At 44.5% G+C, this 27,532-nt stretch overlaps 1 protein-coding gene across 1 annotated transcript in view; it reads right to left on the bottom strand.

Moving 5' to 3' along the window:
* The window catches only part of COL21A1 (collagen type XXI alpha 1 chain), a 536,987-nt gene that overhangs the window by 43,589 nt on the left and 465,866 nt on the right, over nt 1–27,532 (bottom strand). The window contains exons 22-24 of the mRNA XM_069726746.1: nt 21,933–22,004; nt 19,343–19,378; nt 7,581–7,625 (exon numbers count right to left, since the gene is read on the bottom strand). Coding sequence (XP_069582847.1) covers nt 7,581–7,625; nt 19,343–19,378; nt 21,933–22,004 — 153 coding nt within the window. The remainder of the gene's footprint in view (nt 1–7,580; nt 7,626–19,342; nt 19,379–21,932; nt 22,005–27,532) is intronic.

Here is a 27,532-nt window from a genome sequence, read left to right as displayed (position 1 = left end):
GTTTCATCTTCAATGCCCTTGCTGATGGAAGGAGGTTTGCACTCAAAATCTCACGATACATGGCCCCATTCATTCTTTCATGTACCCGGATCAGTCGTCCTGGCCCCTTTGCAGAGAAACAGCCCCAAAGCATGATGTTTCCACCACCATGCTTTACAGTAGGTATGGTGTTTGATGGATGCAACTCAATATTCTTTTTCCTCCAAACACGACAAGTTGTGTTTCTACCAAACAGTTCCAGTTTGGTTTCATCAGACCATAGGACATTCTCCCAAAACTCCTCTGGATCATCCAAATGCTCTCTAGCAAACTTCAGACGGGCCCGGACATGTACTGGCTTAAGCAGTGGGACACGTCTGGCACTGCAGGATCTGAGTCCATGGTGGCGTAGTGTGTTACTTATGGTAGGCCTTTTTACATTGGTCCCAGCTCTCTGCAGTTCATTCACTAGGTCCCCCCGCGTGGTTCTGGGATTTTTGCTCACCGTTCTTGTGATCATTCTGACCCCACGGGGTGGGATTTTGCGTGGAGCCCCAGATCGAGGGAGATTATCAGTGGTCTTGTATGTCTTCCATTTTCTAATTATTGCTCCCACTGTTGATTTTTTCACTCCAAGCTGGTTGGCTATTGCAGATTCAGTCTTCCCAGCCTGGTGCAGGGCTACAATTTTGTTTCTGGTGTCCTTTGACAGCTCTTTGGTCTTCACCATAGTGGAGTTTGGAGTCAGACTGTTTGAGGGTGTGCACAGGTGTCTTTTTATACTGATAACAAGTTTAAACAGGTGCCATTACTACAGGTAATGAGTGGAGGAAAGAGGGGACTCTTAAAGAAGAAGTTACAGGTCTGTGAGAGCCTGAAATCTTGATTGTTTGTTTCTGACCAAATACTTATTTTCCACCATAATATGCAAATAAAATGTTAAAAAAAACAGACAATGTGATTTTCTGGATTTTTTTTTCTCAGTTTGTCTCCCATAGTTGAGGTCTACCTATGATGTAAATTATAGACGCCTCTCATCTTTTTAAGTGGTGGAACTTGCACTATTGCTGACTGACTAAATACTTTTTTGCCCCACTGTACCTCACCAAAAAATGTCAATATCTCAATAACTTGTAATGTGGCCTTAAGAATCAATTACAGCTTGACAACAACATCTGATTCTGTTCACAAGTCGAGCTATTGTCTGTTAAGGCATGGAATCCCACTCTTCTTGAAGGGCGGCCATCAGGTCACTGAGGTTCTGGGGTAGAGTTATGAATCTCTACACAGTGACTCAGTTCATCCAATAGATTTTCTGTGGGATTCCGGTCTGAAGAAAGTGCATGACACTCCAGCAGCCATTCCCTAATGATGCGACCTCGATGAGATAGAGCATTGTCATTCATGATGGTGATATTAGGCACGTGTTTTCATGCAGAGGCGCAATGACTAGATTAATAATGTTATTCAAGTGGTAGGGGTTTGTCACAATGTGCAGGGCAATTCTGTATTGACAAGGCACACCTGCCCACACTGTAACACCACTACCACCAAAGACTCATCTGGTAACCACAGTGGCTAATGCATAGTGCTCTCCTTGAAGTCTCCAACATCACTGGCGGTCATCATTTCTGCTCAGCATGAATCGAGTTTCATCAGTGATCAGTACTGAGGCCCACTGGTCCCTCATCCAGCATAGATGCAAATCGATGACATCAGTGCCTGGTGGTGTGGTCGGGTACCCTTGCAGGTCTTGTAGCACGCAGAACACGCTGAAGTGAACAGTTTTGAGTGGTCTGACAATAAATTTAGGTTCCTCTCACCTCCATTAAATGTGCCTGGAGTTTTGTGGAATTCATCATCTGGGTACAAAGGACATTGTTCACAATGAAGCGATCATCAGTGTGAGATGTGACCAAAGGACGCCCACTTCTCTGCCTTTCTGTGACTCTCACAGTCTTTCTGTATATGTCTATTTCACTCTGCTGATGATACTCTGTGACACTCTAAACTCAGTGGCCACTTCCGTCTGAGAACATCCTGCTTAAAGCCCCACAATGGCGAAGTACTGTGGATCAATTGTTAATCATCATCTTTGTCTCATGATGTAAAAATGTGAACAGCATTATGAGGAGGAGCAATTCCATTTATAATTGAATCAGAAATGTATTGGCCGAATTATGGATCAAACACTTGTTGTGAATTTTGACATCAAGCTCCTTGTTGGAGAACAGCAAGTTGTGCAAAATTCAAAAGTTTAGAGACAGTCACATTAAACCCTTCACGACCTTGCCCTTTTCCATTTTTGCGTTTTCGTTTTTCACTCCCCTCCTTCCCAGAGCCATAACTGTTTTATTTTTCCGTCAATATGGCCATGTGAGGGCTTATTTTTTGCAGGACAAGTTGAACTTTTCAACAACATCATTGGTTTCAGCATGTCGTGTACTAGAAAATTGGAAAAAAATTCCAAGTGCGGTGAAATTGCAAAAAAACTGCAATCCCACACTTGTTTTTTGTTTGCTTTTTTGCTTTTTATCTAAGTGGTAAAAAAAATTCCAAACTTTGCTAAAAAAAAAACAACGCAATTTTCCGTTACCCGTAGCGTCTCCATTTTTTGTGATCTAGGGTCAGGTGAGGGCTAATTTTTTGCACACCGAGCTGACGTTTTTAATGATACCACGTTTGGTCAGATACATTCTTTTGATCGCCCGTTATTACATTTTAATGCAATGTCGCGGCAACCAAAAAAACGTAATTCTGGCATTTCAAATTTTTTTCTCGCTATGCTGTTTAGCGATCAGGTTAATCCTTTTTTTTTTATCCCGTTGAGGTGACCTGGGACTTAATTCCCAGTGACGGGATAGTACGTCATATGCAATCAGCCACGCTCACGGGGGGAGTGCGGCCGATCACAGCCGGGTGTCAGCTGACTATCGCAGCTGACATCCGGCACTATGTGCCAGGAGCGGTCACGGACCACCCCTGGCACATTAACTCCAGGAACACTGTGATCAAACATGATTGCAGCGTTCCGGTGGCATAGGGAAGCATCGCGCAGGGAGGGGGCTCCCTGCGGGCTTACCTGAGACCCTCGGTACAAGGCAATGTGCTCACCTTGTACTGAACATCTCGTCCCTGCAGGCCCCTGCAGGGAGGTGGCTTACAAGCGCCTGTAAGCCTGGGCTCCCTGCAGGCTTACCTGAGACCCTCGGTACAAGGCGATGTGCTCACCTTGTACTGAGTGTCTCCTCCCTGCAGGCCCCTGCAGGGATGTGGCTTACAAGCGCCTGTAAGCCTGGAGCAGTGCACGTCAGAACGCTGATCTGACAGTGCTCTGCAAAGTGTCAGATCAGCGATCTGTCACTATATAGTGATGTCTCCCCCCTGGGGCAATGTGATAATGTAAAAAAAAAATATTTAGATGTGTAAAAAAAAAAAAAATAATTCCTAAATAAAGAAAAAAAAAATAATGTTCCCATAAATATATTTCTTTACCTAAATAAAAAACAATAAAAGTACACATATTTAGTATCGCCGCGTCCGTAACGACCCGACCTATAAAACTGTCCCACTAGTTAACCCCTTCATGAACACCGTAAAAAAACAAGGCAAAAAAAGCATTATTATCATACCGCCGAACAAAAAGTAAAATAACACGCGATCAAAAAGACGGATATAAATAATCATGGTACCGCTGAAAATATCATCTTCTCCCGCAAAAAAATGAGCCGCCATACAGCATCATCAGCAAAAATATAAAAAAGTTATAGTCCTCATAAAAAATTATATAAATGAGGTATCGCTGTAATTGTACTAACCCAAAGAATAAAACTGCTTTATCAATTTTACCAAACGTGGAATGGTACCCAACAAAAGAAATTCATGAATAGCTGGTTTTTGGTAATTCTGCTTCACAAAAATCTGAATAAAAAGCGATCAAAAAAATGTCACATGCCCGAAAATGTTATCAATAAAAACGTCAACTCGTTCCGCAAAAAACAAGACCTCACATGACTCTGTGGATCACAATATGGAAAAATTATAGCTCTCAAAATGTGGAGACGCAAAAACTATTTTTTGCAATAAAAAGCGTCTTTTAGTGTGTGATAGCTGCCAATCATAATAATCGACTAAAAAACCCGCTATAAAAGTAAATCAAACCCCCTTCATCACCCCCTTAGTTAGAAAAAAATAATAAAATTAAAAAAATGTATTTATTTCCATTTTCCCATTATGGTTAGCGTTAGGGCTAGGGTTAGGGTTAGGGCTAGGGCTAGGGTTAGGGTTAGGGCTAGGGTTAGGGCTAAGGGTAAGGCTAGGGTTAGGGCTAGGGTTTGGGTTAGGGCTAGGGTTAGGGCTAGGATTAGAGCTAGGTTTAGGGCTAGGGTTAGGGCTAGGATTAGGGCTAGGATTAGGGCTAGGATTAGGGCTAGGTTTAGGGCTAGGATTAGGGCTAAGGTTAGTGTTAGGGTTAGGGCTAGGGTTAGGGTTGGGGCTAGGGTTAGGGCTACAGTTAGAATTGGGGCTAAAGTTAGGGTTACGGCTGGGGCTAAAGTTAGGGTTAGGGTTGAGGCTACAGTTAGGGTTGGGGCTAAAGTTAGGGTTAGGGTTGGGGCTAAAGTTAAGGTTGGGGCTAAAGTTAGGGTTGGGGCTAAAGTTAGGGTTGGGGCTAAAGTTAGGGTTAGGGCTAGAGTTAGGGTTGGGGCTAAAGTTAGGGTTAGGGTTTGGATTACATTTACAGTTGGGATTTGGGTTAGGGGTGTGTCAGGGTTAGGGGTGTGGTTAGGGTTGGGATTAGGTTTAGGGGTGTGTTGGAGTTAAGGGTGTGGTTGGGGTTAGGGGTATGGTTGGGATTAGGGTTAGGGGTGTGTGTGGGTTAGGGTTTCAGTTACAGTTGGGGGTTTCCACTGTTTAGGCACATCAGGGCTCTCCAAAACAGTGCTCCTTCCCTTCCGGGCTCTTACGTGTGCCCACAGGGGTTTATCCCAACATATGTGGTATCAGCGTACTCAGGACAAATTGGACAACAACTTTTGGGGTCCAATTTCTCTTGTTACCCTTGGGAAAATAAAAATTTGGGGAGCTAAAAAAATTTTTGTTTTAAAAAATGATTTTTTATTTTCATGGCTCTGTGTTATAAACTGTAGTGAAACACTTGGGGGTTCAAAGTTCTCACAACACATCTAGATAATTAGTAAAAAGAGATATGAATGGCACTGAGAAAAACCGCTCTTAGTACTCACTGATAAAAGATAAATGAGCTCTGAATCACGGACACATTCCAGAAACCTTCACCTTGCTGGAGGTGCTTGCTATGAAGAAGGTGCATACAGGGTCCAATAAAACAAGAAAAAAGCAGCGGGTCTGGACCCGTAGAAGCGCATATTGCGTGAAACGGCCGTCGTCCTGCTTCATTTGCCTGCATAACCTGCACTTGTTTAACCCGTAATACCTTGTCCATCATCTTTATTATGCAATAAAGGACTAAGGTTGTTTTTTCACTAAGAAGTGGAGTGTTGCTTTTTTCTTGTTTTATTGGACATCTAGATAATTTCCTTGGGGGGTCTAGTTTTCAATATGTGGTCACTTGTGGGGGGTTTCTACTGTTTAGGTACATCAGGGGCTCTGCAAATGCAACATGATGCCTGCAAACCAATCCATCTAAGTCTGCATTCCAAATGGTGCTCCTTCCCTTTCGAGCTCTTTCATGTGCCCAAACGGTGGTTCCCCCCACATATGGGTTATTGGCGTACTCAAGACAAATTGGACAACAACTCTTGGGGTCCAATTTCTCCTGTTACCCTTGGAAAAATACAAAATTGGGGGCTAAAATTAATTTTTGTGGAAAAAAATGATTTTTTTTAATTTTCATGGCTTTGCGTTTTAAACTGTAGTGAAACATTTGGGCGTTCAAAGCTCTCACATCACATCTAGATAAGTTCCTTAGGGTACTACTTTCCAAAATGGTGTAACTTGTGGGGGGTTTCAATGTTTTGGCACATCAGGGGCTCACCAAGCGCAACATGGTGTCCCATCTCAATTCCAGTCAATTTTGCATTGAAAAGTCAAACGGCGCTCCTTCCCTTCCGAGCTCTGCCATGCGCCCAAACAGTGGTTTACCCCCACATATGGGGTATCAGCCTACTCAGGACAAATTGCACAACAACTTTTGGGGTACAATTTCTTCTCTTACCCTTGGGAAAATAACAATTGGGGGCAAAAAGTTAATTTTTGTGAAAAATTATGATTTTTTATTTTTACGGCCCTGCATTATAAACTTCTGTGAAGCACTTGGTGGGTCAAAGTGTTCACCACACATCTAGATAAGTTCTTTAGGGGATCTACTTTCCAAAATGGTGTCACTTGTGGGGGGTTTCAATGTTTAGGCACATCAGGGGCTCTCCAAACCCAACATGGCGTTCCATCTCAATTCCAGTCAATTTTGCATTGAAAAGTCAAATGGCGCTCCTTCCTTTCCAAGCTCTGCCATGCGCCCAAACAGTGGTTTACCCCACATATGGGGTATCGGCGTACTCAGGACAAATTGTGCAATAACTTTTGGCATCCATTTTGTCCTGTTACCCTTGGTAAAATAAAAGAAATTGGAGCTGAAATAAATGTTTTGTGAAAAAAAGTTAAATGTTAATTTTTTTAAACATTCCTAAAATTCCTGTGAAACACCTGAAGGGTTAATAAACTTCTTGAATGTGGTTTTGAGCACCTTGAGGGGTGCAGTTTTTAGAATGGTGTCACACTTGGTTATTTTCCATCATATAGACCCCTCAAAATGACTTCAAATGTGATGTGGTCCCTAAAAAAATGGTGTTGTAAAAATGAGAAATTGCTGGTCAACTTTTAACCCTTTTAACTTCCCAACAACAAAAAATTTGGTTCCAAAATTGTGCTGATGTAAAGTAGACATGTGGGAAATGTTACTTATTAAGTATTTTGTGTGAACATATCTCTGTGATTTAAGGGCATAAAAATTCAAAGTTTGAAAATTGCGAAATTTTCAAAATTTTTGCCAAATTTCCATTTTTTTCCACAAATAAATGCAGGTAATATGAAAGAAATTTTACCACTGTCATGTAGCCCAATATGTCACGAAAAAACATTGTCAGAATCATCAGGATCTGTTGAAGCATTCCAGAGTTATAACCTCATAAAGGGACAGTGGTCAGAATTGTAAAAATTGGTCCGTTCATTAACGTACAAACCACCCTTGGGGCTTAAGGGGTTAAAAGTGTGCCAATCTGCATGACAGTGACAAGCACATTGATTATAACTGTTTTTCAGATGCAATAGATAAGTGACTGAATACAATTTCCACTTATTTATAGCAAAAAATGAATATTTGAATCTAATATATATAAATATATAAAGTATATTTTAAAGTTTAACACTTTAATATGAATCCCATTTAGAATTGGATCAAACAAATGTTGGCAATATATTAGATATTTGCTTAGGCTTTGCATACAAATTACAAAAGAATAGGGGAACCAATTCGATTGCTGTCACACCCCACTAAAATTTCTTGCGTATTCCAAACAGAAAATGCAGCTAAGCATTTGTTATTATGTATTCTGCATATTCTATACCTTAATTCCTTCATTACCGGGAGAACCATTCATTCCTTTTTGGCCCTTTAACAAATGAGATAAAATAAATGTTAAATGTTATTACATAAAAGTCATAGTAGGCAACCTTTGGCACAGAAGATGAGACATTATGTATATGTTTGAATATTTATATATGAATTCACCAACCATATGAAAATGCAGACAATTTTTTCGAACGTTTTGGCCTAGGGCCTTTATCAAGGATATCTGTAAATTATACAATAATTCAATACAATTAAGTTGGTCTTAACCCCTTAATGACCAGGTGTATTTCAGTTTTTGAATTTTCGTTTTTGCTCTCTTACTTCCCAGAGCCATAACTTTTTTATTTTTCAGTCAATATGGCCATGTGAGGGCTTGTTGTTTGCAGGACAAGTTGTACTTTTGAATGACTCCATTGATTTTAACATTTCATGTCCTGGAAAATGGGGAAAAAATGCAAATGGGGTGAAATTGCAAAAAAAGTGCAATTCCACATTTGTTTTTTATTTTATTTTATATTATTTTTTTTGCTATGTTCACTAAATGCTAAAAATGACCTGCTATTAAATTATCCAGATCAGACACCAAACATGCCTAAGTTATTTTTTATTTAAGTGTTGAAAAAAATCCAAAATTTGTTAAAACAAGAATAAATACATTTTCCAATACACATAGCGTCTCCATTTTTCGTGATCTAGTGCTGAGTGAGGGCTTATTTTTTGTGCGTCGAGCTGCCATTTTTATTGATTCCATTTTGGTGTATGTACAATTTTTTGATCACCTGTTATTTCATTTTATTGCAATGTAGCAGATACCAAAACAAGTATTTCTGGTGTTTTTAATTTTTTTTCTAGTTATGCCATTTAGTGATTGGGTTAATTCTTTTTTTATATTGATAGGTTGGGCAATTCTGAACACAGCGATACCAAATATGTGTATATTTGATTTGTTTATTGCTTTATTTTGAATGACGTGAAGGGGGGGTGATTTGAACTTTTAGATTTTTTATTTATAAAAACTTTTTTTTTTACTTTTTGCACTAGAAGCTGCAATACTTTGAACGCTTCTGCTACACACAGGTGATGATCAGATCGCGTGTGTGTAGCAGAAATGCTCACTTGCTATGAGAGTAGACCACGGCTCATAGCAATCTGGCAATGACAACCATAGAGGTCAGCTGCAGACCTCTGGTTGTCATGCCAACCCATCGGTGACCAGTGATGTAATGGTGTCACTGATGGGTGGGATTAGCAACGTGCTTCCGGTAAGTGCGAGATAAATGCCGCTGTCAGAGATTGACAGTGGAGTTTAACTAGTTAACAGTTGTGGTTGTGATGCCAGCCATGGCTGTTGCCGGCACATATCAGCTGTACACATCAGCTTTCATATGCCAGAAAGGTGCGGGCTCTTGAGAATTACTAAGCAATGAGTTGCTGCGAGCTCAGTCTCAGTGATTAATGGTGATGTAATTGAGGTTACCATAGGTTACTGAGGCTGCATTCCCAGCCGGGCCCCTGAACTGCATTGACATTAGTGAAATCACCGTTAGCACAGTGAGAAAAAGTCTCACAAATGTAGCAGTCAGTTCACCACAGTTCACCAGGAGAAACTTCTCACTTTTCCTGGAGAACTTTCTGAGCTCAGCACTGCACTGTGGGACTTTATCTCACTGTGCTAGCGGTGATCTTTCCAAGGATGGACAAGTGAGGGATATGGCTGTTTTTTATTTTTGTTTTTCTATACAGAGATCATGACTTCAGTGGAATAGGCATTAGGCAAGTATAACTGTATTTGTTATTTTTAATTACATAGGTAAAAGGCTACGTGCTCATGTTCAGGATTTTTCCGTGTTTTTTTTCGCATTTTTTCAGCTGTTTTCCATGGGAAAAATGCTTAAAAACGCATACATAAGCATCCTATCATTTTTAATGCATTCTGCAATTTTTGTGCACATTGTTAGAACTGGCGGAACGCACCAAGAAAGATGATATAGATGCATTCGCAGTCCGGGGTCCACCGTGCAGGCGAAACCCGCTGCTAGTAAATGACAGACTATATGGCGGTATTTAAAAGTATAAACACGCGGGTTAAACCTCACCCAACGTGAAGAAAGCGATCCTGTTAAGTCACAGGACCGCGGTACCGCACATAGAGCGCGAGCACGTAGTCAGCGATCTTAACCCCAAAAGGGATTGAAGTCCGATTAGACCCTTGCTGGCACAACACCGCAACTGAGTGTGAAAAGAACCTTAACAGTAGTATAAGAGCACCAGAGTGCGTGCGATGCCGCACTGACGGACGCCACTAACCACCCAGGCTTGGGTATGGAAAGCGCAAGGCAAGCGCACGGCGCCGTACTGGCAGGCACAGCTAAAGGACGCTGTGATGTGTGTAACATACAGATGGATAGTCGGGCGCTAGAGAGCTACCATCATCCGCGAGCAATCAACAACTCTAGGGAGGGATATTTAGGAGCTTTCATCCATCGACATACATCCATCTACACACACACATAATAATTGTACACTAGCGCATGGCCGTGCGGTCATGCGCAGTTTATATAGTTGAAGGACAGGAAGTGGCCACAGAAACTTTGCCCTTCCAAGACCTGCCAAGAGGACCAATGGAATGCGCTGCAGATCATGAGCACATGACCCTCGATCTCCAACGGGAGATCTTGCCCTGGGCATGCTCAGTGTGCGCAAATAAGGACTTAGTCCCAGAGAAGTCCGCTCGCTGCTGACCAGCACTGACTTTAATGGCAGGAGCTGAAGAAGCAGCAGTAACTCTCTGTACAGAGCGAGACCGAGCAAGACGCTGGGACCGACGTCCCTGCTGAGCAGACTCCACTGCGGCTGGATAGGAATGGGAGACCGCAGCGGAGACGGCCCGAGATTCCCCCTGTGCAGAAGTGGGAACTCGAGACCTAACATTACCCCCCCTCCTACGGCCCCCCCCCTCCTTGGGCCTCGATACGCTCGAAGGCAGCAATGAGCTGTGGGGCCCGAATGTTTTCAGCAGGTTCCCATGACCTGTCCTCTGGGCCATAACCCTTCCAATCCACCAAATAGAACTTTTTGCCGCGTACCACCTTGCACCCCAAAATAGCGTTCACCTCATAATCGTCCGTAGACGACCCCGATGTCCCGGCAGATGACTCGGAAAACCGGGACATGTACTGTATATGGGTTTCAAGAGGGACACGTGAAAGGTGTCGGTGATACCCAAGCGTGGAGGAAGAGCCAGACGGTAGACCACGGGATTAACCTGTTCGAGAACCTTGAAGGGACCCAAGTAGCGAGGAGCAAACTTAGTGGACTCAACTCGCAGCCTGATGTTACGGGCGGAGAGCCACACCAAGTCGCCAGGGGTAAAGGTCGGAGCGGGGCGCCGATGAACATCGGCGGAGGACCTCATTCTCTCCTTGGAGGCCTGAATGGCATCCTGAGTGCGGTCCCAAATGTCCCGTGCCTCCACAGCCCAGTCTTCCACCCTGGAGTCAGCGGAAGACACAGGCATGGGCACAGGAACACGCGGATGCTGGCCGTAATTTAAGAGGAATGGAGTCTGACCGGTGGAGTTGGCTACGGCATTGTTAAGTGCAAACTCTGCCCACAGACATCCTGTCTGGCAGAAACAAAATGTCGCAGATATGTGACCAAGGTCTGGTTGGCCCTTTCAACCAACCCATTCGTCTCTGGATGATATGCCGAAGAGAGATTTAACTCAATACTGAGTAGACGACAAAGCTCTCTCCAGAATCGAGACGCAAACTGGGGACCCCGGTCACTAACAATTTTGTCTGGCATACCGTGTAGGCGAAAGATATGCTTGATAAACAAGACAGCCAACGCCCGTGCAGATGGTAGCCGTGGAAGTGGCACCAAATGTACCATTTTGGAAAAATGGTCGGTGATCACCCAGATAATGGTGCAGTTACGAGACTTGGGCAAGCCCACCACAAAGTCCATCCCGACCATCTCCCAGGGCCTGTCCGCCACGGGCAGAGGATAAAGCAAACCAGCTGGCCGTTGCCGAGGAGTCTTGTTCCTGGCGCAAGAGACACACGCCCGAACATACTCCGCGACGTCACGGGCCATATGCGGCCACCAGTATGTCCTCGCCAGTAACTCAGATGTCCTTTTAGTACCAAAATGTCCACCCACCCTGGACGAGTGCGCCCAAGAAAGAACCTCCGGTCGCAAACTGGATGGAACAAAAGTCTTGCCCGGGGGCACAGACTCCAGCGAAACCGGAGCCACAGTTCTCAAGCTCTCGGTGGGGACAATAAGCCGAGGCTCCTCCTCCTCCTCCGCAGATGACACAACGGAGCGAGAGAGAGCGTCGGCCCGAATGTTCTTCTCCCCAGAAAGGAAATGGAGGGTGAAATGAAACCGGGAGAAGAACAAGGACCATCTGGCCTGGCGAGAATTCAACCGCTGAGCTGTCTGCAGGTACACCAAATTTTTATGGTCTGTGAAGACTTGGAAGGGAAAACGTGCTCCCTCCAAGAGATGTCTCCACTCCGAGAAAGCCAACTTCATGGCTAGCAACTCCCTGTCCCCGATGGAATAATTCCTCTCTGCTGGTGCGAAGGTCTTGGAGAAAAAGAAGCAAGGATGCTTCCGACCTTGAGCATTCTTTTGGAAGAGGACTGCTCCAGCACCAACAGAAGAGGCATCCACCTCCATGATAAATGGCTTATCAACATCGGGGCGATGTAGAATGGGAGCGCTAGCGAAGTGTGACTTTATAGAGATAAAGGCCTTGGAGACCTCCTCAGACCACAATTTGGGATTCGCCCCCTTCTTGGTGAGGGCAACCAAGGGAGCTACCAAAGTTGAGAAGTGCGGGATGAACTGGCGACAATAATTGATGAGTCCCATAAAGCGCTGCACCGCTTTAAGAGAATGGGGTTCCTGCCAGTCCATCACAGCCTGTAGTTTGGCAGGATCCATAGCCAATCCCTGGGCTGAGATGATGTAGCCTAGGAAAGGTAAGGACTCCTGCTCAAACATACACTTCTCCAACTTGGCATAGAGGGAGTTTGCCCGTAGGAGGTCGAAGACTTTGCTAACATCTCTCCGGTGCGAGTCAATATCTGGAGAGTAGATGAGAATATCATCCAGATAGACTACGACCGAGGTGGTGAGCATATCCTGGAAGATGTCGTTCACAAAGTCTTGGAAAACGGCTGGGGCATTACAGAGCCCGAAGGGCATCACCAGATATTCATAGTGCCCATCCCTGGTGTTAAACGCCGTCTTCCATTCGTCCCCCTCACGGATGCGAATCAGGTTGTAAGCACCCCACAGATCTAATTTAGTAAATACCCTTGCTCCCCGAAGCCTATCGAATAGCTCGGATATCAAAGGCAAAGGGTATTTATTCTTAACGGTGATGGCGTTAAGACCCCTGTAGTCTATGCATGGACGCAATTCCCCATTCTTCTTCTGCACGAAGAAGAATCCTGCCCCAGCAGGTGACACTGACTTCCTGATGAACCCTCTTGCCAGATTTTCCTGGATGTACTGTGACATTGCCTCCGTCTCCGGGAGAGATAGCGGATAGACTCTACCCCGGGGAGGCTCAGCACCAGGCAAGAGGTCAATAGGACAATCATAGGGGCGATGGGGCGGAAGGGTCTCCGCCGCCTTTTTGGAGAACACGTCTGCATAAGACCAATACTGCTTGGGGAGAGAGGATAGATCTGCGGGTACCTCTGTTGTAGCAACCTGAACGCACTCCCTCTGACACCTACCCCCACAAGATTCACCCCATCCCAGAATTCTGCCTGAGGACCACTCGATGTGAGGAGAGTGGTACCGTAGCCAAGGTATTCCCAACAGGACCTCATCAATTCCTTCTGGAATGACGAGCAGAGAAATAATCTCCTGATGAGATGGCGACATGGACAGAGTAAAAGGGATGGTCTGGTGTGTTATCTGTGAGGGCAGTGTCGACCCATTCACCACTCGTACCGTTACAGGTTGAGCTAGCATAACCAGGGGTATTGCGTGACGTTGGGCGAAGGCAGAAGACATAAAATTGCCCTCCGCCCCAGAATCCACGCAGAGCTCTACCGAGTGGGAGAATGAGCCTATAGTAATTGTCCCCTTAAAGGACAATTTAGAGGCAAACGTCGCCGTGTCTAGTGTACCTCCACCTACGACCACTAGACGCTGACGTTTCCTCGACCGCTGAGGACATCTGGTGGCTAGATGTTCTGACTGCTGGCAAAGATGACAGACCCTGAGTGCACAAGCGGTCCGGGACTTAGATCCCGCTTGTGACACTTCTCTGGCCTCATGTGACTCAGGAACCAGGACCGGAGATTCCAGAGGTTTGGCGAAAGTAGGAGCCAGCCGAAACCTCTGCCTACACTGGGCTCGCTCTAACCTCTGCTCGTTAAAATGGAGATCAATTCGAGTACAGACTGTTATTAACTCCTCCAGTGTGGCAGGAATCTCCCTAGTGGCCAGAGCGTCCTTTACGTGATCAGCCAAGCCCCTCCAAAATATGGGGATAAGAGCTTTATCCGACCATTCCAGCTCAGATGCTAAAGTGCGGAATTGGACGGCAAAATGACTGACCAAGGACTCACCCTGAGTTAATGCCAGCAGTTGAAGCGCAGTATCATGGGTGACTTGAGGTCCTAAAAAGACCTGTTTCAGAGTGCTTAAAAACAGTGGAGCACTCTGCACCACATGATCTCCACGCTCCCACAGTGGCGTAGCCCATTCCAACGCCCTGTCCGACAATAGAGATACAATAAATCCCACCTTAGCCCGCTCTGTGGGGAAGCGTGCAGCCAGGAGCTCAAGATGAATAGAGCACTGACTCACAAATCCCCTACAAAATTTGCTATCACCAGAAAATTTTTCTGGCAGCGGGAGGCGAGAAAATGTCGGAACAGGGGTGGCAATGGACAAAGTTGCTGCAGCCACGCTGGCAGCCTGTACAGCAACTGCGGTAACATCCACAGCTGAGGTTGCGCTCTCGAGAGCCGCCAACCTACCCTCCAGCTGTTGGATATACCAGAGGGATTGCTGTTTGTCTGTCATCACTAGCCAGACCCTGGCGCTAGTGTAATGTTAGGACTGGCGGAACGCACCAAGAAAGATGATATAGATGCGTTCGCAGTCCGGGGTCCACCGTGCAGGCGAAACCCGCTGCTAGTAAATGACAGACTATATGGCGGTACTTAAAAGTATAAACACGCGGGTTAAACCTCACCCAACGTGAAGAAAGCGATCCTGTTAAGTCACAGGACCGCGGTACCGCACATAGAGCGCAAGCAAGTAGTCAGCGAACTTAACCCCAAAAGGGATTGAAGTCCGATTAGACCCTTGCTGGCACAACACCGCAACTGGGTGTGAAAAGAACCTTAACAGTAATATAAGAGCACCAGAGTGCGTGCGATGCCGCACTGACGGACGCCACTAACCACCCAGGCTTGGGTATGGAAAGCGCAAGGCAAGCGCACGGCGCCGTACTGGCAGGCACAGCTAAAGGACGCTGTGATGTGTGTAACATACAGATGGATAGTCGGGCGCTAGAGAGCTACCATCATCCGCGAGCAATCAACAACTCTAGGGAGGGATATTTAGGAGCTTTCATCCATCGACATACATCCATCTACACACACACATAATAATTGTACACTAGCGCATGGCCGTGTGGTCATGCGCAGTTTATATAGTTGCAGGACAGGAAGTGGCCACAGAAACTTTGCCCTTCCAAGACCTGCCAAGAGGACCAATGGAATGCGCTGCAGATCCTGAGCACATGACCCTCGATCTCCAACGGGAGATATTGCCCTGGGCATGCTCAGTGTGCGCAAATAAGGACTTAGTCCCAGAGAAGTCCGCTCGCTGCTGACCAGCACTGACTTTAATGGCAGGAGCTGAAGAAGCAGCAGTAACTCTCTGTACAGAGCGAGACTGAGCAAGACGCTGGGACCGACGTCCCTGCTGAGCAGACTCCACTGCGGCTGGATAGGAATGGGAGACCGCAGAGGAGACAGCCCGAGATTCCCGCTGTGCAGAAGTGGGAACTCGAGATCTAACACACATGATGCGTTTTTTTTTTCATGGAAAAAAACGCATTGCGGTAAAAAACGCAGCATGTTCATTAATTTTGCAGATTTTTGGTGATTTTCCCGCTATTTAATGCATTGGGAAGCTCCGGAAAAAAACGAGAGAAAACCGCGCAAAAAAACGCATGCAGATTTCTTGCAGAAAATGTTCGGTTTTGCTCAGGAAATTTCTGCAAGAAATCCTGACGTGTTCACATAGCCAAAGCATGTTTTTTTTTTATTTCATATAAAGGACTTTATATTGGCTATGTGTTTATTTACAATATAACTATAGAATTAGTAATGGAGAGGCGTATTATGGACGCCTCTCTATCACTAAGCCGTGGGCTTGATTTCACCTGACAATACAAAAGTGACACGAAACCCACAAATATGAATCCCACTTGCCACTGCCACAGGGAAAGTTGGAAGAGGCAGGCAAAGTGCCAGAATTTGTGTATCTAATAGATGCACGTTTTCTGGGCAGCTGGGGGTTACTTTTTTAACGCTGAGAGAGCCAATATCTGTGACCTCTTTCCAGGTTGAGAATACCAGCCCCAGTTGCCTAGGAAAGTTCCCACGATCTAGGAACAGTCAGCAGAGGGCGCCTCACTGCAAATGCAGGTTAATATAGGTCATTGACCTACTTTACCTTCATTCTCCGTGGTTTTGCAGACATGAGCAACGTTGCATTAGCAAAGCTCGTGCCTGCAAAATATTTTAACCCCTTCAGATGGATTTACATCGTTGGACTTTACAGATCTGCGGAAGGTAAGGATTTTGTTGGTTTATTATGTTTTTTTTTTGTTACAGAACGAGGGTCTTCAGTGATTGGATTGGGCGTTCAATAAAATATTAAAACAACCTTTGTTTTTATTTCATTAAAATAATTTTTAATAATGTGTTTTTGTATTTTTTTAACCCTTTACTAGTATTGGATTAATAATGGATAGGTGTCATAATTGACGCCTCTCCATTATTAATTTGGCTTAATGTCACCTTACAATAGCAAGGTGGCATTAACCCTTCATTACCCCATATCCCACCGCTACACGGAAATGGGAAGAGAGTGGCCAAGTGCCAGAATAGGCGCATCTTCCAGATGTGCCTTTTCTGGGGTGGCTGGAGGCAGATGTTTTTAGCCAGGGGGGCCAATAACCGTGGACCCTCTCCAGGCTATTAATATTTGCCCTCAGTCACTGGCTTTACTACTCTGGCGGAGAAAATTGTGCGGGAGCCTACGCCAATTTTTTCCGCCATTTAACCCTTTAATTTACTAGCTAGAACGGCCAAATTTTGCATATACACACTACTAACATTAGTAGTGTGGAATATGCAAAAAAAATGGTGATATGAGATGGTTTACTGTATGTAAACCATGTCTCATATCATGTCGGGTTTAGGAAGGAGAAAGCAAAAGCCGGTAATTGAATTACCGGCTTTCTGCTATATCGCGCTGGATGAAACATTAATATATATACATATATGTGTCTACTGACATATATATATATATATATATATATAGACAGTATGTTTTTTTTTTTTTTACACATGGATCCCTTGTATAGCCGTATGTCGGTTTTGCAAGCCTGCGATAAAAACACGCAGTACGGATGACATACGGATTACATACGGAGGATGCCATGCGCAAAAAACGCTGAAACACCCTGCCTACGGAGGAGCTACGGACCACTATTTTCGGGACTTTTCAGCGTATTACGGCCGTAATATACGGACCGTATTTTCATACGCTGAGTGTGAAGCCGGCCTAACACAGACTTTCTGGCGAAGTCAGTGTTCGATGTCCATGCCAGAACAATAGGTGTTTAATATGGTCCCCTAACTTTACTGTTCGGGTTTACCCATCTCTATTCATGAATAAATCTTCAAACAGATATCTAATGTCTAATCTTCTGTGCCAAAGGTTGCCTTCTATGAATTGTTGATGTTCCTTCTGAGCAAGAACTCATACCTATACAGAGTGCGAGCCCTACCCATTTTTCAATTACATACATTAAGGCCAATCATCAAAGTTTTCTGTGATTTTATTTTTATCCTTAATTTTATTTTGCAGAAAAACTGAACCAAAAATTTATTTTTAGAGACTATGTCCTCAAACATGCTTGCACGCATCTTTGAATCACAAAGACCTAGGTCTGGCACCCTGCTGCTGGTTTAGGACTTAAGGTACCGTCACACTAAGCGACGCTGCAGCGATACCGACAACGATCCGGATCGCTGCAGTGTCGCTATTTGGTCGCTGGAGAGCTGTCACACAGACAGTTCTCCAGCGACCAACGATCCCGAGGTCCCCGGTAACCAGGGTAAACATCGGGTTACTAAGTGCGGCCCTGCGCTTAGTAACCCGCTGTTTACCCTGGTTACCAGCGAAGACATCACTGAATCGGTGTCACACACGCCGATTCAGCGATGTCAGCAGGAAGTACAGCGACAAAATAAAGTGCTGGACTTTCTGCAGCGACCAACGACATCACAGCAGGATTCTGATCGCTGCTGTGTGTCAAACTGAACGGTATTGCTAGCCAGGACGCTGCAACGTCACGGATCGCTAGCGATATTGTTTAGTGTGACGGTACCTTTACTCCAATTGTACACCAATTGTTTATGTATTGGCCTTACTATTTTACTTTGACTTTTATTATTTATTAATTTGTATGCATTTCCACTCTGTAAGCTTGCCAGTTGTAAGCCACTTTTAGGTATAGTCTTATTACATATTTGTACATGCATTTTTTTACATTGCTTGCTACATCGTGTCGAGTCTCAATCCTGCATATCCCACCTTGTGTTCATCATGTGTGAATTCACTTTATCTATTTTTGTGTATGAAGTTTGCTTTAAGATGAGTAAATTTTTTAAATAGTCTTCAATAAAAATTGCACTTTTTAGTAGATTTATTCTTGGTTGTAGTCATTTATTTATTTGTTGGTGATGAATTTTCTTGCTGTTTCTGTATTTCCTACCCAGTAGCACGTTGTTGTTTTATTTACCCAACACATTATTAATGGCATAGTGGAGATACTTGTTTTAAAGTAGCACTCCTGCATTTTTATTTATTGAAAATCTGGTGTGTTGCTAGTAATCTTGGTGCCCTGCCCTAGTCTTATACTTACTAGCAAACGTCTTCAAATTTCGTTAGCGCCACCAGCAGTTTGTGACCTACAGATTTTTCCATTGTTTTCTGGGCAATCCAGAAGTTACAACTCAGTGTAAATCTATCAAAGTAAGGGCTTCTCACTTGCGAGAAATACGTCCGAGTCTCGCAGGTTAAAACCCTGCTCTGACGCTGGCACTCCAGAGCGGAGCGTGCAGCTCCATGTATTGCTGTGCAGCTGCACGCTCCGCTCTGGAGTGCCGGCGCAAGAGCAGGGTTTTAACCTGCAAGACTCGGACGTATTTCTCGCAAGTGAGAAGGAGCCCTAAGTATGAGACTCTCATAGACTTGCACTGAGAGCTTGTGACCATTACCTCCGACTTCTTTTCAGTCAGAAGTTGTGCTCACAAGATGACAGAGCAACAATGGGAACAGCTGAGATGGCAGCTAGTAAGTATAAGACTAGCATCATATTACCTAGATTATGAGGACCATACCAGCAGGGAAAAAAAATGCAGGAGCAGTACTATGTTATAGTAGTTTATATTACAGCAACAAAACTTGTACCTGAATACCGCGTTCACCTTGATTTCCTTTATCACCCTATAAAAATCAAAAGAGAAAGTAAAAAAATGACTTTTAACTGTTTTATGGAGAGAGCAAATCTGTAGAGATACTAATATGTAATAGCAAAAACAGACTCAATGTAAGGGCTCTTTCACACGTCCATGTCTTCGGTATGTATGGTGACAATTTTCACACGTAACGAAGACACTGACTCATGTAGACCCATTCAAGTGAATGGGTCTGTGCACATGTCAGTGTGTTTCCATGGACCTTACTGTCATGACGGGCTACAAAACATCCCACACATGTGCACTCGGATGATGCACTGTGATGTCATCCGTGTGAAACGCACTGGTGCCAGGGAAGAAGCGATACAGTAAGCCCTGTTCCCCGGTGATGGGTGTTGAAGACGGCTCTCATCATTCTCCCCTAAATAAATGAAAAAAAAATGGCGTGGGGACCCATCTATTCTTGATAACCAGCCTTGCTGAAGGTGACAGCTGAGGGCTGCAGCCCCCAGCTCTGAGTTTTGCCTGGCTGGTTAAAGAAAATAGAGGGGAACCCAAGCTGGGTTTATTCATCTATTTAATTATAGCACAGGCGGCGGGTGATAAATGCTGAATACTCCCATAAGCCACTCTTGCTATAAATATTATTAGCGGCAGCAGGTGTAAGTTCACGGGATAACTTTCATCATTCTCCCCTGATCACACTGATCATCAGCAGAGCAGGTGACAATGATGAGAGCGGTCTTCAGTACCCGACTCTGGGGAACAGCACTTAATGTAGGGCTTCTTACCTGGCTCCTGGCCGTATGGTATTGATACAGCACACAGACGGCACATGGTTGTCACACGTGTGCCGCAAATATTACCCACAGGGGCATCTTGATACCATTTTATTCCGGGACTGGAAAAAAAAGGATGTGTGAACACATTAGTTGACTAACGTTAGTGAGAATAATTGCATCCACTAAACAGTGCATCAAACAAAAAAACATTGGGGCTGATAAGGCTACTTTCACACTAGCGTCGTACTCGGCCCGTCGCAGTGCGTCGGGCCGACGTACCAACGCATACTGTGGAAGCGCCGCACAACGGGGGCAGCGGATGCATTTTTCCAATGCATCCGCTGCCCTATTGCGAGTTGCGGGGAGGTGGGGGCGGAGTTCCGACCGCGCATGTGCGGTCGGAAATGGCGGACACGATGCTCCAAAAAACGTTGCAAGCAACGTTTTTTTGTTCAGATGGTCCACCACAACACGACGCAACCGTCGCACGACGGTTGCGACGTGTGGCAATGCGTCGCTAATGTTAGTCTATGGGGGAAAAATGCATCCTGCAGACAACTTTGCAGGATGCATTTTTTCCCCAAAACAACGCATTGCGACGTATCCCAAACGACGCTAGTGTGAAAGTAGCCTAAGAAAGTGTTTCTTTGTTCTATGTGGATCACAAATATCCCAAGTGTCCCTTTTTCAGAGAGCATATCCTACTTCTAAGGCCAGGTTCACACTTAACTTATGAAAAATTGGTCCGAGTCTCCCTGCTGAGAGTCACACAAGTGTTTTACATATGGTCATCCATGTGTAATGCATATGGCTTTACATTTCTCACTGCTTTTCCCCATTGAATTTAATGGCTCAATGGGTAGAGGAAAATGTGTGTGCATTTCTCGCAAGTCACATGGATGGTCCGTGTGGTGTCTGTTTTTTCTTGCACCCATAGACTTGCATTGGCGAGACTCGGGTGCTACACGAGTACAATCGCAGTACGTATGAGAAAAAAAAATGATGATGTGAGGTGTCCCATAGATAAGCAGTGGTCCGAGTGCTATGTGATGTTTTATCGCATAGCACTCATCCGTATTCTACACTAGTATGACCCTGGCCTAATGCAAGTCACCCTGCCTGCTGTGTATGTCTGCTTTGTTTGTGATGCTTTTGCAAATGTATGAAAGAAAGAGTATTGATGAGTATTGACATACTAAAGCCCTTCATGACATATGATGTACATGTACGTCGTGTCCCTGCCTTTGATGTGAGCTTGCATGCCATCTTGTGCTTTTCATAGATGCAGGTGGAGCAAAGCTGTTAACCTGTTAAATGTCACTGTCAATCTTTGACAATAGCGCTTAACAAACGCCAGCAGGGCATTTCTGTGATGCAATTGCAGGGTGCCAATGGGTCACCATGACACTGAGGATCTGCTGAAGACTACCTCTTGAAGCTCATCAAGAGAATGCCAAGAGTGTGCAAAGCAGTCATCAAAGCAAAAGGTGGCTACTTTGAAGAACCTAGAATATAAGACATAATTTCAGTTGTTTCACACTTTTTTGTTAAGTATATAATTCCACATGTGTTAATTCATAGTTTTGATGCCTTCAGTGTGAATGTACAATTTTCATAGTCATGAAAATACAGAAAAATCTTTAAATGAGAAGGTGTGTCCAAACTTTTGGCCAGTACTGTATACTAGTGTCAGATTAATACACTAGGTCATGAATGTGTATAAAGCACCTCCAAAAATGCAAATGAAAAAAGTTTGCAGCCTGGGTCAAGTTTCAGATTTAAAAATAAAATGCACATTACCTTGGCACCTGTGAGTCCAGGAACTCCTCTATATCCTTGTGAACCTAGAAGGCCACTTTCTCCTTTTTCTCCCTGGTAAGTAGGTTTAGTAGATAAGAGGGATATGTGTTATGCATTTGTACAAGTAAACTTAGGCAAAGTGTAGTGAACAACTGTGGGACCCTGATGTATTTTTATAGCCACTGGGGGTCTAAGTTATAGCCCCTGTTTTCATTATCCATTGTTGTTAAAGGACTTCCATTATTTTTTTTATGCTAAACCTTAGTTTATAAAGTTAGTGCATCATAGTATCAGTATGTTATTATATTTACCAGTCACAGTTTTCTCTGGTATCCACCACCGCTTTGCTCCTCATCTGAGTCACATGACAGTAATTCAGACTGGGAGACCCAGATGTGATTTTACAATGTAAACCTATGGAGATTCACAACAAACCTATATACAGTTACGTCCATATATATTTGGACAAAGACAACATTTTTCTAGTTTTGTTTATAGACATTACCAAAATGAATTTTAAACAAAACAATTCAGATGCAGATGAAGTTCAGACTTTCAGCTTTCATTTGAGGGTATCCACATTAAAATTGGATGAAGGGTTTAGGAGTTTCAGCTCCTTAACATGTGCCACCCTGTTTTTAAAGGGACCAAAATTAGAAAATGTTGTCTCTGTCCAAATATATATGGACTTAACTTTTGGCCTACATTCTAAAAAAGACTTATTTCTCACACATAGGACCCTATGCATCAAATCTTTCATGCAAGAAGTCTTCACAACTTGGAGCTGCGCCTAAGTTTTGTTACTTCGGGCATCTCATGGCTGAGCTGGGGAGGAATGGGGGCATGGCGACAGCCGCTCATCAAACTAATGACTAGTGACGATGTTCGATACACTACAAATCTTACTCCAGCAAGGGATGCAGCAGGAATTGTGGAAAGGCACACACAGTGGTGCACGCCTCTTTTCTGATGTTTTTCATTGCAGTCTCCTCTTCATGAATTTCTCATCAAGACTGGCATGAACAACACCGATCTTGATGAATCGGGTCCATATAGTGTAAGGTAAATAGGAAAGTCTGAATAGCCATCAGCTGACTTAAAAGGGGAACAGAGCAGTGGTGGATACCTGACAAGATGGTGACAATATACTAATACACTGACACTACACTACCATTTTCCAAGGTTTAGCTATTAAAATTTTTTACAGATGTGATTCTTTATGGGGTACCAGTCATTTAAGCAAACCTTTCAGAAAAGGTTGTCATGTGTGTACATGAGAAAAAAACACAATTTTTGGTTATTATATGACATGTATTCTGCACTTTTCACCAGTTTTTCCCTCTGCAGGCTCTATCTTCAACATGCATTTCTCTCTGAATTCATGGGCAAAGACTAGCTGCTATGATTTCAGCTAGAATCAGGATATCTGTTCTTATTTCCATAAATAGCACTCAGAGAGCAGTAGCAGCAACATGAAAGACATTATTGTTGTGAATTCTGTTGTCGAACTCCCTCCGGTGGTCGTGAATGGTACTTCGGTGAGTTCTGTCTATGGGCTCCCTCTGGTGGCTGTGAGTGAAGCTGCTGCTTCTGAGGTTCCTTACACAGGTGACGTGGTTTATCCTTTGGTTGGCTGCTCTATTTAACTCCACTCAGATCGTTACTCCATGCCAGCTGTCAATGTTTTTGCATTGGTTCAGTTCGCTCCTTGATCTTCCTGGTGACCTGTCTTCTCCTGCAGAAGCTAAGTTCCTGATAGTCATTGTTTGTTCACTGTTTTCTTGTCCAGCTGGTTTTCATGATTTTGTCTTGCTAGCTGGAAGCTCTGGAATGCAGAGTGGCCCCTCCGCACCGTGAGTCGGTGCGGAGGTCTGCACACTCTGCGTGGTCTTTTGTAGGTTTTTGTGCTGATCGCAAAGTTACCTTTCCTATCCTCTGTATATTTAGTAAGTCTGGCCTCCCTTTGCTGAAACCTGTTTCATTTCTGCGTTTGTGACTTTCATCTCTACTCACAGTCAATATATGTGGGGGGCTTCCTTACCTTTGGGGAATTTCTCTGAGGCAAGGTAGGCTTATTTTCTATCTCTAGGGCTAGATAGCTCTTAGGCTGTGACGAGGCACCTAGGTCTGGTCAGGAGCGCTCCATGGCTATTTCTAGTGTGTGTGATAGGATTAGGGCTTGCGGTCAGCAGAGCTCCCACATCCTAGAGCTCGTCTTGTATGAGGTTTAACTATCAGGTCATTCCGGGTGCTCCTAACCACCAGGTCATAACAGTACAGCTGGCTCAAAGTATTAATGCATCTCAATAGAGGGATAAGAGAACTTCTGAGACCATTTTTTTTTCTTTGCACTGTGTTTTGGCTTTCTTTTCCCCTAGACCTTTGGGTGGTTCAGGACACAGGTGTAGATATGGACATTCAAGGTCTGTCCTCTTGTGTGGATCATCTCACTTCAAGAGTACAAAACATTCAAGATTTTGTGGTTCAGAATACTATGTTAGAGCCTAGAATTCCTATTCCTGACTTATTTTCTGGGGATAGATCTAGGTTCTTGAATTTCAAAAATATTTGTAAATTGTTTCTAGCTTTGAAACCCCGCTCCTCTGGTGACCCCGTTCAACAAGTAAAAATCATTATTTCTTTGTTACGTGGTGACCCTCAAAACTGGCCATTTTCCCTTGCGCCAGAAGATCCTGCATTGCGAGATGTTGATGCGTTTTTTCTGGCGCATGGATTGCTTTATGAGGAACCAAATTCAGTGGATCAGGCAGAGAAAATCTTGCTGGCTTTGTGTCACGGTCAGGATGAAGGGAAGGTGTACTGTCAGAAGTTTAGGAAGTGGTCTGTGCTTACTCAGTGGAATGAATGTGCCCTGGCGGCAATTTTCAGAAAGGGTCTTTCTGAAGCCCTTAAGGATGTCATGGTGGGATTTCCCATGCCTGCTGGTCTGAATGAGTCTATGTCCTTGGCCATTCAGATCGATCGGCGCATGCGGGAGCGCAAAGCTGTGCACCATCTGGCGGTATTCTCTGAGCATAGGCCTGAGCCTATGCAGTGTGATAGGACTTTGACCAGAGCTGAACGGCAAGAACACAGACGTCGGAATGGGCTGTGTTTTTACTGTGGTGAATCCACTCATGCTATATCCGATTGTCCTAAGTGCACTAACCTGTTCGCTAGGTCTGCCACCATTGGTAGGGTACAGTCTAAATTTCTTTTGTCCGTTACTCTGATTTGCTCTCTGTCGTCCTATTCTGTAATGGCATTTGTGGATTCAGGCGCTGCCCTGAATTTGATGGACTTGGAGTTTGCCAGGCGCTGTGGTTTTTTCTTGGAGCCATTGCAGTATCCTATTCCATTGAGAGGAATTGATGCTATGCCTTTGGCCAAGAATAAGCCTCAGTACTGGACTCAATTGACCATGTGCATGGCTCCTGCACATCAGGAGGATATTCGCTTTTTGGTGTTGCATAATCTGCATTATGTGGTCATTTTGGGGTTGCCATGGCTACAGGTCCATAATCCAGTGTTGGATTGGAAATCTATGTCTGTGTCCAGCTGGGGTTGTCAGGGGGTACATGGTGATGTTCCATTGCTGTCAATTTCGCCTTCCACTCCTTCTGAAGTCCCTGAGTTTTTATCAGATTACCGGGATGTATTTGAAGAACCCAAATCCGGTGCCCTACCGCCTCATAGGGATTGCGATTGTGCTATTAATTTGATTCCTGGTAGTAAGTTTCCTAAGGGCCGTCTGTTTAATTTATCTGTGCCAGAGCACGCTGCTATGCGGAGTTATATAAAGGAATCCTTGGAGAAGGGTCATATTCGTCCGTCGTCGTCACCATTGGGAGCAGGGTTCTTTTTTGTGGCCAAGAAGGATGGCTCTTTGAGACCTTGTATTGATTACCGCCTTCTTAATAAGATCACAGTCAAATTTCAGTATCCTTTGCCGCTGCTGTCTGATTTATTTGCTCTGATTAAGGGGGCTAGTTGGTTCACCAAGATAGATCTTCGTGGTGCGTATAATCTTGTGCGAATTAAACAGGGTGATGAATGGAAAACGGCATTTAATACGCCCGAGGGCCATTTTGAGTACCTGGTTATGCCATTCGGGCTTTCTAATGCTCCATCTGTGTTTCAGTCCTTTATGCATGACATCTTCCGAGAGTACCTGGATAGATTCATGATTGTATATTTGGATGACATTTTGGTCTTTTCGGATGATTGGGAGTCTCATGTGAAGCAGGTCAGAATGGTGTTCCAGGTCCTTCGTGCGAATTCCTTGTTTGTGAAGGGGTCAAAGTGTCTCTGGAGTTCAGAACGTTTCATTTTTGGGTTTCATTTTTTCCCCTTCTACTATCGAGATGGACCCTGTTAAAGTTCAGGCCATTTACGATTGGACTCAGCCGACATCTGTGAAGAGCTTGCAGAAGTTCCTGGGCTTTGCTAATTTTTATTGTCGCTTCATCGCTAATTTTTCTAGTATTGCTAAACCGTTGACTGATTTGACCAAGAAAGGTGCTGATGTGGTCAATTGGTCCTCTGCGGCTGTAGAGGCTTTTCAGGAGTTGAAGCGTTGTTTTGCTTCTGCCCCTGTGTTGTGCCAGCCAGATGTTTCGCTCCCTTTTCAGGTCGAGGTTGATGCTTCTGAAATTGGAGCAGGGGCTGTTTTGTCGCAAAGAAGTTCTGATGGCTCGGTGATGAAACCCTGTGCCTTCTTTTCAAGAAAATTCTCGCTTGCTGAGCGCAATTATGATGTTGGCAATCGGGAGTTGTTGGCCATGAAGTGGGCATTCGAGGAGTGGCGACATTGGCTTGAAGGAGCTAAACATCACGTGGTGGTCTTGACGGATCACAAGAATTTGACTTATCTCGAGTCTGCCAAACGGTTGAATCCAGACAGGCTTGATGGTCGCTCTTTTTCTCCTGTTTTGATTTTGTGGTTTCATACCTTCCGGGATCTAAGAATGTGAAGGCTGACGCCCTGTCAAGTAGTTTTGTGCCTGACTCTCCGGGTGTTCCGGAGCCGGCGGGTATTCTTAAAGAAGGGGTAATTTTGTCTGCCATCTCCCCTGATTTGCGGCGTGTGCTGCAAAAGTTTCAGGCTGATAGACCTGACCGTTGTCCTACGGAGAAACTGTTTGTCCCTGATAGATGGACTAGTAGAGTTATCTCTGAGATTCATTGTTCGGTGTTGGCTGGTCATCCTGGAATCTTTGGTACCAGAGATTTGGTGGCTAGATCCTTTTGGTGGCCTTCTTTGTCACGGGATGTGCGTTCTTTTGTGCAGTCCTGTGGGACTTGTGCTCGGGCTAAGCCCTGCTGTTCTCGTGCCAGTGGATTGCTTTTGCCCTTGCCAATTCCGAAGAGGCCCTGGACGCATATTCCCATGGATTTTATTTCTGATCTCCCTGTTTCTCAAAGGATGCCGGTCATTTGGGTGGTCTGTGATCGCTTCTCTAAGATGGTCCATTTGGTACCCTTGTCTAAATTGCCTTCCTCCTCTGATTTGGTGCCATTGTTTTTCCAGCATGTGGTTCGTTTGCATGGCATTCCAGAGAACATCGTCTCGGACAGAGGTTCCCAGTTTGTTTCGAGGT

Source organism: Ranitomeya imitator, chromosome 5 (assembly GCF_032444005.1).
Source record: "Ranitomeya imitator isolate aRanImi1 chromosome 5, aRanImi1.pri, whole genome shotgun sequence".
Lineage (NCBI taxonomy): Eukaryota > Metazoa > Chordata > Amphibia > Anura > Dendrobatidae > Ranitomeya > Ranitomeya imitator.
This window is presented reverse-complemented; position numbering and strand designations above follow the sequence as displayed.